At 41.3% G+C, this 12,837-nt stretch overlaps 1 protein-coding gene across 4 annotated transcripts in view; it reads left to right on the top strand.

The window, feature by feature from the left end:
• The window catches only part of MAPRE2 (microtubule associated protein RP/EB family member 2), a 98,056-nt gene that overhangs the window by 48,632 nt on the left and 36,587 nt on the right, over nt 1-12,837 (top strand). For 3 of the 4 annotated variants that reach the window (XM_066181732.1, XM_066181722.1, XM_066181713.1), the window contains one exon: nt 12,039-12,166. The exons of the other annotated variant lie outside the window; for it this stretch is intronic. In XM_066181732.1, the coding sequence (XP_066037829.1) occupies nt 12,046-12,166 (121 nt within the window). In that variant the 5' untranslated portion in view covers nt 12,039-12,045. The remainder of the gene's footprint in view (nt 1-12,038; nt 12,167-12,837) is intronic. 4 annotated transcript variants of the gene reach the window in all.

The raw sequence follows: 12,837 nt of genomic DNA, 5'->3' as shown, positions 1-12,837 counted from the left end.
TTTACTGTAGGGTGATAAGACACTGAAACATGTTCCTCAGAGAAGTTGTGGATGCCCTGTTTCTGGAAATGTTCAGGACCAGGTTGCATGGGGCTTTGAGCAGTCTGGTCTAATGAAAGGTGTTGCTGCCTGTGGCAGAGGGGCTAGAACTACATGATCTTTAAGGTCCCTTCCAACCCAAACCCTTTTGTTATTCTGCATATTTCTGCCTGCAGAGGTTTGGCTCTCTAGTGCACACTTCTAATCTGTGGTTCCCAAGTGTGAAATGAGTTCCACAGCAGCAGGGATGCTGTACAATTGCCTTGTCTCTCAAGCAGCTCTATTTTTAATATGGTGAGGTGTTTTTTCCACTACCACATTATGCACACCCCCCAGTTGTTCCTGAAGGGTTACACAGTATGGACCTGGTGGTGCTGGTGAACAAGATGAACATGAGTCAGCAGTGTGCTCTTCAGGGAAGAAGGCCAAGCCCATGCTGGCCTGCATTGGCAGGCATGTAGCCAGCAGCTCTGGGGAAGTGATTCTTCCCCTCTGGTGCTTCTGAGACCACATCTCGCATACCATGTCTGGATTTGGCCTCTCCACTGTGAGAGAGACAATGACATACTGAAGAGAGTGTGGCAGAGGGACACCAGGGTGGTCAGGGGCCTGGAGCTTGTGACCTGTGTTTGGTCAGTCTGGATAGGAGCCAGCTCAGGAGAGGGGAAGATCTCATTGCAGCCTTATCTGTCTAGTGGGAGACTGTGTAAAGAAGATGGATCCAGGTTCTTCGCTGAAGAAAGAGAAAAGATGAGATGTAATGGCTGTCAGCAGCTGCAGCAGTAAAAAGTACTTTGGATATCGGGAGAAATATTTACACAGCCGGGATGGTCAAACACCAGAAGTTACCCAAAGGGGCTGTGGAATATCTGTCCTTGGAGGGACTTGAAACTGAGACAAATGGGATCTTTGGCAGCCTTCTCTTGCTGTTTCTGTAGTGACTGGGAGTCTGGAGCAGATCTCTCGAGTTCCCTACCTGCCCGAGTCAGTTTATGATCCCATTCTGTAACTCTAATAAACATAAACCGCTTGTGACTTAAAAAACAAAATAATAAAATCATGTGCTTTAAAAATGAAAGGAATATAATCTGGGAAAAACTTTTGTACTTCCAGGGAGGTGAAATCAGCCTCATCATCAAAGGTTTCAAATGGAAAAGAAAAATACGTGTATGCAGTCTCAGTATGACTTCATCAATATCAAACATTTTCTCGTTTAATGCTTGTGGAAGCTATACTGCTGCTGCAGCAGTGTATTAATTTATATTCCTATAATTTCATATTGCATTCTCTGAATCACTGGGAGCAACTTCTGCAGTTTAGTACCCAGGAATGATCAAAAGGTTGTAGAGACAGAACAAGGCAAAGGCATCGTTTTGCTGTATCATAAAATTAATTATGTGCATTGCAACCAAAGATTATGTCTTGAAGTTAACAGCTGATAAATTGCTCACTCTCCTTTTAAGGGATTGTAGCTTTTTTCATGCAGAAAATATGAGCGTTATTGATAAGTGTAATCTGCAGAAAATGTTTTAACTATGAGCACAGTTCTTAAGCTGTGTCAGATGCCTGCTCAGTTTGATGTGCTTTTACCCGGAGTGGTGCGGAGCTATCTTGTCGCATGGCCTGCAGCAACACTGAGAGGGTTGAAGGAACTAAATATTCCCATTGCAACCCCGATTACCTTCTTAACTGCACTTACATGTAGTTGAAGGCAATTCAAACAATAAACTTTTTTTGTCCTTTATTGTGAGGGTTGAACTTGATAATGTCACTGTTTGCCTGCTGGAAGCAATATACTTTAGGAATCGACCTCAAGATATTCCATGAAAGGAGGCCAAATCCTATTAAACAGTACATCTTTGCTTCTCTTAGCTTAAGGTACAAGACTTTACTGGGGCTTGTAAAGAGTGTTGTAACTAATTCAGTTTCTACAATCACAGTTACATCAAAGCAGTAAGCACCTTCTAAAGAACATTTAGAAAACAAAGCTTTGGGGATCTCCCCCTGTAGATTGGCAGAAGATGTTAAAAGTTAAAATCTGTCTGAAAGTGGCAGTTTCACAGACCTTCAGAGACCAACATGGTTGAAAAAAAAAGGTTTTTGGGAAGCTCTACTTGATGCTGGTAGACACCAATATGTTGGTACTGCAACAGTGGTAAAATCAGTCTGTGGTTACTGGCACACAGCAAGAGTAATATGTTACATAAATCACAGATGGCTGAGCTAGAATGTTCCTACAGGGCAATTTACTTCATGAAGGATTAGTGAATTCTAGTTTTAGTTGCTCCAAAATTAATTTAGCAGTTAAGCAATTGCACTTAGAAGTTCAGCACTGTTCTAGATAGTGCTTGTTAGGATTAATTCTTAAGATGTGTCATTTACCAGTAGTAGGTTGAGCAGCAGAATAATTTAAGAGTGCTTCTTTGTTGTAGTGCTAACTCATGAGGACAAGGGAAGAGGTCAAGTTGCTTTGGTATCCAAAACCAGTTGTGGTTTTTAAGTGTTGTGTTGTGGCTGGTAGTCTTAACACTTGCAGTCTTGCAGTTATAATATTAAAAATGGTTTGTAGGGAGTTTGTAATAAGCCAGTGGCAGGGGTATTTATTTGGGCCTATATCAACAACATTGGAGATGTCAGAACTCCAAGGTTTATTATTATCATTATTATTATTTTTAGTCTAGCTTTCTCACCAGAGGCTGAGGGAGAAGAGGGAGGGAGGTTGGCCTCAGAGCCTACTAAAAAGCTCTGCAGTGAGTGTGTTGGTGCAGCGGTCTGCAGAGGCAGTGCTGGTGGGGACTTTCAGCTGGTTAGTGTCACAGGTGCTGTCTGGAGCTTGGTCCTGCATTCTCAGCAGAAAGCCTGGTGCTTCTCCTTTCCCTCCAAATGGCAGCAGAGCTGTGATAGCAGTGGGAAGCCTGGGCAGCCATACTAACGCTTAATATATTCATTACAAAATTACACAGCCATGTTTTAGAGAGTGATGCACCAGAGAAAGCAGCTAGCATGGTTGCCTGTTGCTTCATCTGTTGTCACATGCTTGTTTACAACTTCAGGGCTTAAAATAAATGTTGTCTTATACCCCGATCAGTGTCGTCACCTTCCTGCCAGGATGCCTTGTTCAAGGATGGAGTGGAACTGGCTGCCTGGCTGATACCTCAGCAGCTCTGTCGTGCACACTGTGCTCTGGCACCTTTACCCACGGGTCCTGGGATGGTTGCATGTGTGGTTGCTGTGCTGTTCTTGTCCCTTACTTGGCGTTAATCCGGGAGCTTTCGAAGTGAGGGTGGCCTTAGAAGGCCACTTAAGAAGGGCCTCATTTTCTGCAAGAACAGAGAGCTAGACCAAATGATCCTTGGTGGGTGCCTTTCCAACTCATATCCTGTGATTCTAACATGTGTATTGAGGTTAGAATAAATGTTGCAATGCATAAATCAGTGTGTATCTACACTTGTTTTTAATGTAGAGAGAGAAGAGTTGATGCATGACAGAGTCCTTGTGCTCTGTATCATAGTGCATCATTTGTGAGTGGGAAAGCTGGACTGCAGTCCCTCCTTAGCTAGTGCAAGAGGTTTCCCACGGGAGTGCTCTGCTCCTTAGTTTCACCTGCCTTAGACAGCCAGGGTTTTTAAAGTATACTGCAGTCTCTTGTTAGGAGAAAGGCACTGCATTTCCCCTTGTTGAATCCTCCTGTTTTCCCTTCTTCCTAGACTTGTCCTCTTCTGAAACCCGCGGATGTTCAGTGCCTGTCTCCTGCTGAGTCACTGCCTCTCTTGCCTGGCTCTGCAGGGTTGTGAGGCGCTTGGAGGCTGCTCAGGCCCCCCGTCAGGAGGGTTGTATAGTATTACAAAATCTCATTTGCCATTAGATTATGCTTGGAGTAAATCAGCGCGTTACTTTAGCCTTTCACCTCGGCACGTATACATGCCGGAGAGGAGGAGGGGGGCAGCGAAATCCCGGATAGGTCAAAACTAAATTCATTTGGTGACTTCATCTGTCTCTAGTTGGATCTCATCCCTGCTGAAACTCCCAAGCCCGCCTGCCCGCAGCGCTTTCTGGACTTAAAAGGCGGAAATGGCAGGAGCCGGGAGCAGCCGGGCTGCCAGAGCTGCCGCTGGGCTGCGGCGTGGCTGCTGTCCTGCCGGGCTCTGCCTGACACAGTGCCTCAGTGCCCCGCAGCCCCAGTGCCCAGCGCTGCTGGCTGCTCTTAATCGGGCTTCTGATTAGCCCTTCCTAATCGCGGGCAGGTATTTCTTGGTGTAGACCCTAGGTGGGGTGGCTGTGTCCACCATGTTTCGCCTGGATGTTCACAGGCTGCGCTCGCCTGGGGCCAGTGGATTTGGGGGCAAGCTCTCCACCACTGCTGTCTTCATTTTCCCCTAAATCTGCGTTTGCTGGAGAACTTGGAAATCTCCTCTCTGAAACTACTCATCCATCAGCTCGTGGGAGCAAAATATTAAGACGTTCCCCTGTTATTTTCAGTACTTGGGGTAGGAACTGAGGCTTGCTTGCATGGCCTGCCTCTCAAGGCATCCTTTCTTCAGTGGTTAGCACTGATGTTACCTTGCTTTATGGCACGTTTTTAATCTCTTGGAAATCCTTTAGCAATGTCTGCATGTTTGCTTGGTAATCTGTTATTATCCATAATGAAAAAAAAAAAAAAAAAGGCAGAATTGAGGCTCCTGCTTGTGGCTGAGTGAATTGAGACTTTGTTTAATGGAAGATTAAATGTTGGTTTATTCACCGGCTTTCTAGGCGTTTTCTAGTTTCGAAATGGTCATAGACACCTTCAGTTTTCAAAAATGGAGGTGTTTCCAACTGACTTGAATTTATTGTATAAGTCTGAGAATTATTTTTCTTTGAATCAACTTTTTTTTTTTCTCCCCTTCACAATCCCCTTTTCTATTGTGAAAGGTAGACTTGTTGCCAGCGTCTATTGTGAAAATTTGACAGGTTGAATGTCTTCCTTCAGGGCATCAGAGCAGCAATTCAGGCTTAAGATCTTAGAGTTGAAAGCCTTGGCAGGGGGAGGGTAATAACTGTAAGATGAAGCAGTGAAGTTTTTTAGCATTGCAGCCTTGCCATGGTTAGGTTCTTCTCGTTCAGCCTACTTCAAAGGTTTTTTTGTTGTTTATCATTATAAAAATGGCTTCTTAATTTGTAGTAACATTCCTTTTGTACTGAAATTTGTACGTCCTTACCCCATGTTAACTAGTGCCTGTCTGTTCAGCAGAAAACATTACTATTGCTTCGTTCCACTGCTCTAAGGTGTGGTTTGAGGGTGCTGTGCACTGCTGTGGTTCATTTCTAACCAGAGTGAATATACCTGTGTGGAAATGGTGGTGGCCAGAGGCTCTGAATTGCTTCCATTTTGTGTAAGCTATTGATGTCGGTCTTCCTTGAACCTCTATCCTATGTCAAGAATGCTTTTTTTTTTTAATTACCATTTGTTTCCTCCTAGAAATTGGTAAGGAACCTTTCAGAGTGTGGAAATACTTTTGGCCATAATTAAGATATTATGTAGTTTAGGTGTTACTGTTGCATTGTACTTGTGATGGCAAAGGTGAACCCTGAAAAAAAAAAAAGGATTTTCTTACTGTAGCGACATGATATTGCTATTTCATTGCCACAGTTTCAGTGGCAGCAGGAGTGAGAATCCCGTTGGAGAAATGAAGTCTTACTTATAGTTTGGAAATAAAATTGACAGATTCAAGTAAGTGCAAATATGACTGGCAGATGTGAGTCCGTGAACGTGGCTTGGCCTTCTCAGGTGGACCTTTAGGTGCCCTGAAATCTTCAAAGCACTAAATAATTGTCCTGGAATTTGAAACTGTTCTTTTCATTTTTGTGAGCTAGCCCAGTTTTATAACTGGTTAATAAATAAATTTCTAACTATTTCTAAAAGCTATGCTGTATACAGTGTAATGCATTGCTAGTTATTAGGCCGTATTAGAGGATTTGGCTCAAGTTGTGCATATTACTGGAATACTCCTGGTTGTGTTTTTCACATTTGAGGAAACTGAATATCTGAAAAAGAATCAGTATTTTTCTGCCTCTCTGATAAAAAGGTTTGGGGGAGGTGGTAATTTTTCTAAACCCATATGCAGCACAAACCAGAATTACCAGAAGCCTTTATAAAAACTACTCAGATTTTGGTCTAAATCAGTCCTTTAGACCCATCATAAACATTTATGTAGGTCAGAACATCCCAGCATTGGCAGGAAGCCTCTAATTTGAAAGAAAAAATTCCTTAATCCAATCAGAGTACATCTCTATTACTCTAATTTCACTTGCATTTAAACAGGGAAATGCAATGAAAACAATAGAAAATACGCTGTTGGCTGTGTTCAGTGATAATCCGGCAATATTCAAGCCATAAAATGTACATGGACTGCCTCAGTTTTGTCTAGACTCTGTACAGAGTACTTCACAAATCATTTTAGGTCAAGTCAGATCTGTGTGGTAAATGTAAAATGGCATTCAGAAGTGAGGAAGATGTACAGATAATAAAAGTATTTTTAACATTTCAGGGCTATTTAGTAACATGGGAAGAGTGCAAAAGATTTGACATTCAGCATTTAAAAACATGAATTTCTCACAGTATTATAATCACAGAATTCTTTTATTCTCTTTTTTTCTTTTCTTTTTTTTTCTTTTTCTTTTTTTTTTTTTTTTTCCCCATGGCAGAACCTTGTGATTAATCGTGTCTCTGATTCAGTTTCTGACTAGACAGAGCCTTTGTGTTACTTGCTGCAAATATCACTGCAGTTGCAGCACTCTGATGGCACGGTATTTGCTGCAGAAGTACACCATAAGTCAAAAGGGAGAGGAAAAACAGTGTTGTCAGCACTGCATAGGAGCTTTTTGTGTTGATGTTCTGTCAAAGACAACCTCGAGCGTAACTGGCCTCTAATGACTGTGGCTGCGGCTGTGTGCAGTGAGTATTAAAGAAACAGGCAAGGTCCAGCTGCAAATCAGTTGTCATTTCAGGGTGGTATAAAAGGATGAATTTGCCTTGTTCAGGGATTTATCCACTGAATCACTGGCGGGTATCTTCCTTCAGAGATTTCTTTGTTTTTGCAGTAGCTTTAATCTAGAAAGCCTTTTCACCAGCAGCTGCAGCAGTCTCACTCAGCTTTGTCTTAGCCTTTCTGCCTCCTGCTTTAGTAATTTTTGGTGTGAGATCTTTTGTTTTATTAGCAGTATCTTACCAAATTCCAGAAGGCTCCTCTGTGCTGTCACACAGACTGTCCAAAACGTAGTATCTATTTGTCTCTTTGTACTACTATTTAATACAAATATGTCTGTTTGTACTAAATGAGAGGCAACGGGCAGAAACTGGAACACGGGAGGTTCCACCTGATCTAAGGAAGAAATTCTTTACTGGAAGGGTGACTGAGCACTGGAACAGGTTCCCCAGAGAAGTTGTAGAATGTCCATCTCTGGAGATAATCAAAAGCCATCTGGACACAATGCTGAGTAATGTGCTCTGGATGGCCCTGCTTGAGCAGGGAGGTTGGGCTACATGACCTGCAGTGGTCCCTTCCAACCTTGCCTGTTCTGTGAAAATATGAGGGCCTTGCAGGTTCAGAGGTGATGGCAAGTGTGGTGAGTTTTTACACTGCAAATAGATTGATTGCTGTAATCCTTCCAGTCTAGTCATTATTACACGTTTGTTGCGATACAGCTTCTGCTGTCAACAACTGTTAGTTTATCCCTGGAAAAATAAAGTAAATGTGCTTCTTGCAAAACTGTTCTTAAGAACAGCTGGGTAGTACCTTGTAACAGCTGCAGTTATCTGTAGCAGGAGCAGTGGAAAATACCCAATTTCTCAATTTTCAATGCTGCATATATTGCCTTAAAAATTAATAGACTTTTGGGAATAATGTTTACCATCAGGCATGCTGAGCCAGTATATTTCTAATTGGGCAAACCATTTAAGCATTTACATGATTTTCAGTACCTGTCTAATCCTCTGAAGTCATGTCTGTGTAGCTGTGCATGTGTTAAATGTTTTTTCTGAAATGGCCTGGACTAATATCTGAAGACTCTCCTCGGGCTTGAAGTAAAACAAGGGAGTGTTTTTGGTTAGGCAGTACTGTAACAGCCAGAGGTTTTTAATGTCCCCCTGTGCCCTCTGAAGTGGGAGGTATGATGTGCTATCTTCAGTCTGCTTTCAGTTACTACAGAATCACCAGGCACCTCCATGGAATTCTGAAGATACCAGGTAGATGCTGGTGTTCAGGCTTGTGTAAGCCTCATTGCAATCTTATGATTCAGAGCCTTCAGTGTAAACAAGTGAAAGCCTAACAAGTTGAAAATGTAAATAATGTTATTGGAAAGAAGTAGTGTATAACCACATAAAATCAAGTTGTTAGCTGCTTGGCTGTTCAGAGTATGGCCTGTGTATCTCCACCTGTCCAGCTGTTCTCTTGCATCATCTTACATATGTTTATTAATGTATTTTGAAGATGGATCACATTTTTCAAAGTACTTCAGTACTTCGGGAACTCAGTCCTGCAGAAAACCGCAGCCCAGCTGTAGATGTTGAGCACAGAAGTTCTTGACTGTTGCTGAGCATGATGGCTGCACTACCTACACCTGCTTATTCCTTTTATTTCCCCCCTTTTTTATATTTTGTTTAAGGTCACTCTTCGTGGCAAACAGGATATGAATGTATCTAAACACCAAAGTAGAACTTGCTTACTGTAAAGGAAACCTTTCTCAGCTGAGTGTATTTAGTAACCAGTAGGAGGTGGGGGGGAACAAGAGATGCAAAGACAGGGCGAACTCTTTCAAGAGAAGCAGCTGTGGAACGTTCACAAGTATGTCAGCAAAACACTTAAGAATGAATGGCAGTGGCATGTTATTGAGTTTTTTAACAGAATTTCTGATTAATTTTGCCTTTGCTTACAGTTGTACTCACACACTGTTGTGCATACTTGTGTACAAATCTGAAGCAACTGTCTCTAATAGCTTGAACTTGTCTCTGATAAATAGTCTGAACTTCTGTTTGACCCTTAGACCATAATAATTCATTTGCAGATGCAGCATAAGTTATATTGCAGGTATCTTTCAGGGTAGCATTGTAAAACTCAAGGTTATTCATTTACTCTCAGTTTCCTGCAGTAGAATTCCCCACCCCATGCAATGCAGCAGAGGAAGTTGTTTGCTCCCCTGTGGCTTGCAGAAGGATGGGTATTTCTCTTTGCAGTTCTTTGTGGAAAAAGGTGATGAAGGAAGTTCTGCTTCCTTTCTCTGTGTATTTTCTTGATATTTTTAACAAAATGAACTTTCCCTTTTCACTAGTGGTTGCTGATGGTTTCTCTGAGCTCTGCCTGGCCTCAGAGGCCAATTAAAATGTTCTTGAAGTTGTGGCAAGTACAGATCACAGCAACTTTATTTCAGATATTCTCATCTAAATATCTTTAGTTGATGTAGAATTCAGTGGAGTTCTCCATATTGAACTGTTGGTTTATTATTAAGCTCACTATTCCTAACTCTAAGTGAATATTAAATTCGTTATTAAGCTGCTATTTCACCTGGTCTTACATACAATATTTAGCATGTTAGTTGAATAGCGACTGGTGGTATCTTTCTGTTCGTTTTTTACCTATATAAAAGAATATAAATAATAATATAAATATAATAAAATAAAAGTACATATATATAAAACAATAAAATATTAGTTATTCGTTATTATTAAATAACAATTATTGTAAAATAAAGGTAAAATGAAAGTTATAAATATATAAAAATAATAAAATAAACCCCATGTGTTTCAAACTTCAGATGCCATTAGTATCAAAGGGGTTGTTTGCCTGCTCAGTGCCTTCCATCCTGATGTTGAAGCTAAGCTTTTATGGCTAGCCATTGTGGTGTAGTTTTGAGAGTAAAAGGGCACTCCCTGTTTCTAAAACTTTGTTCCTAGCACTTGATTCAATCCGAGCACTTAGTGCATGCCAAGAAAGCGACCTTTGCTAGCTCTTGCAGTGAATACAGGGCTGTGTTCACACAGCTGCCTGTGCTGCATGTGAGCCCGCGGGAGGAACAGAGCAGACTGAGCACAGGCTGATTTCTGCCCTGCTCCAGAGCTGCCTGTACAGAAGCGGGCAGGGAGGCAGCCTGGTTCCGAAGGAATTTCTCCAGTAGTTGCCTGACTACTGGAGCATCAATTTTTCGACCCTATTTTCTCTCTCTTTTCTCTTTAATTCCTCATAAAGCAAACTTGAGGATTTTATGTCTTGCATCTTAATGCCAGTAAATGGGAACAACTTGAACAACCTTCTGTGTTGTGAGATTTGTTTCCTAGAAAGTGGCCTGTATTACAAACTCTATAGTCTTGTATTTAAATTTATTCTCTGTGTTATGTACTTATACACTTACATGTTACCAAGTCAAGTTTTGTGCTGGTTTTTCCCACGCATTTTACCTGGTTGCCTCACCTAGTTAGCACACTTAACTATGGGTGGAGTTAATCTGCAGTCTTTGTGTTCCTTGCAGAATTGTCTATCAGGCTTCAAAGGGTTACATCGCTGCAAATTCGCAATGGAAATAGTCCATGCAGACCTTAGATCCTACAGAGGCGATCCTGCTCTCTTACAATGACTTGAGAAAGTTGGGGTCCAAAGCTGAGATGGCAGGAACTGGCACCAAAGCTAGACAGATAAGTGTTAGCTACAGGGTGCCACTAGAGATGAAGGTGTGCAGTCGCCAGCAAACCAAGAATAATCATTCAACTTTGACTCTCTGGTCTTTTCTGAGACACCTCATACTTGGATTGCTTCTAGTGGACTTTCTGAAGTCCATTACTCATGGGAACATTACTTACTCTCTCCATGAACTTGATTCTGCTCTTTGAAACTACTGATGAGATAAACTTGAGTGTGCTCATCTTTTCACTTTGCAAGGTCTTGCAGCAGAAAGATGTGACTAGGGTAGGATAACAGCGAGCAAATTTCAATAGTATGTGTTTCTGTTCTGTGTACCTGGGAACATGATAAAAGCTACTACGAATTGCCAGCTTCCAGGAAGGGGCCTTTGCTAACTAGAAGAATCTATCTAAGGTGATGGAACTGTGAAAACTTGAGGCACAGAGTGCCATTTGCCAAGGTCTCCGTGAAATGTTATCTGAACACTGTTTGAAACTGTCTGTTCAAGGAGGACTGATGGCATGACCAGTCAGTGAATGTCTGACTTGATATAAGAGACTCACATTGATTTGTTTAATCTAGACTACCTGGGCATTGGGACAGACACTGAGTGCTGTCTCTAAAGCATTAGAAAATCAGCTCTAGGGAAGAAAAAGCCATTAGGGCTGGAGGATAATGTTGGCAGAAGAACAAATGGGTTTAAACTGAGAGGAAATGTTCCTAATGTTTGAGAAGAATTGGGCTCCACAGCAGCTTTCCTACCGGACAGTTGGGGGTGCAAATCCCAGTTGCTTTCAGGATAGATGATGGTACATTGATAACAGAGACTATCTGATATTCACTCTGTGACTGTTAGGAACTGAATTAATGATCCAAAAGGGCCCTATCCCAGTAAGAAATCAGTATTTCAGTAAGTAGAACAGCTACTTCATCATTTAGAACTTACCTACAATTAAATGTTTAGGGAGCCTGATCATCCTGCAGTGGCAAAAAACTGACAGATCACTGTTTTGGTGCAGCACAATGTGACAAAATCTCGGCTCTCTGATCCTGTCTGTGTATCTTCAGGTCTGATTCTGGGGTTTTTTCCTACCTTATTGGTATGAAGCAGAGTACCATAGTTTTGTATGCTCTTTAAGTTCACAGTGACAGCCAGAGAAATATATTCATAGATTTCAAGAGGGCATTGAGGAGGTTACGTATCATCAAAGAATAAAAACTATGCCTCCTTTCTCAATACATAAAAGAGGGTTTTGAGTTTTCTTTCCCTGTTTTGAACAGGAAGCATATATTCATTGTATTCAGAAAACAAATTGTCAAAAATATTTCTGTCTCTCTTTTTTTTCCTAGTTGGGGAATGGCGGTCAACGTGTACTCTACCTCTATAACCCAGGAGACTATGAGCAGACATGACATCATTGCATGGGTTAATGATATATTAGCTTTAAACTACACAAAAGTCGAACAACTCTGTTCAGGTAAGAAAGCACAGTATGCTCTACAAATGTTTATTTTAAAACCACTTTAAAAGTCTGATTTGTTGAAAATAGATAACTTTTAACTTTGACATAAACCAGTTGCTCTGAAAAAAGACTGATGTATGTGCACAGGAAGCATTTTTACATTTGTGTTAATCATGGGAAGATAAGGTACCTTGGGAAAGCATAACAAAGGCAGAGGTGAATGGGACAAATGTAGCAGGAGATACATGGAAGTAATAAAAAGGTTGGCTAAGCAATTAAAGAATACAGTGATAAGTTTCAGTGTTTTAAAGCCACAGGGGTGGTATCTTTTCAAGTGGAGAGTGGACATAACTGAGAAAGAGACAAATAGAGAACCAGCACCCCAGATGAACAAAATTCTCCAGCTCCTTTTCCTTCCTGATGAGGTTTCTCAAATCCCTGCTGATGTTTGCAGGAAAAAAAAACACAAGTGTGACTGAAGAAAAAACATGGATTTGAGGAAATGAGCCTTTAGCTGCTGTGAGGGCTTTAGAACTTTGTCAAAATCTGCCTGTTTCTCTTTAAATCTAGCTGAGTTATTGTTGTAGGAATATTTGGTAATGAGCCCTGAAGAAAGGGTAATAGTTTGAATACTTGAGACATTTTGGTAAATCAGAGTTGCAGCTAGAAGATAGGTGTTAAACAAT

This window comes from Chamaea fasciata, unplaced genomic scaffold (genome assembly GCF_029207755.1).
Source record: "Chamaea fasciata isolate MVZ Bird 193981 ecotype frontalis unplaced genomic scaffold, bChaFas1.0.hap1 SCAF_1, whole genome shotgun sequence".
NCBI lineage: Eukaryota > Metazoa > Chordata > Aves > Passeriformes > Sylviidae > Chamaea > Chamaea fasciata.
The sequence above is the reverse complement of the archived record's forward strand: the minus strand, read 5'-3'. Positions and strand labels throughout refer to the sequence as shown.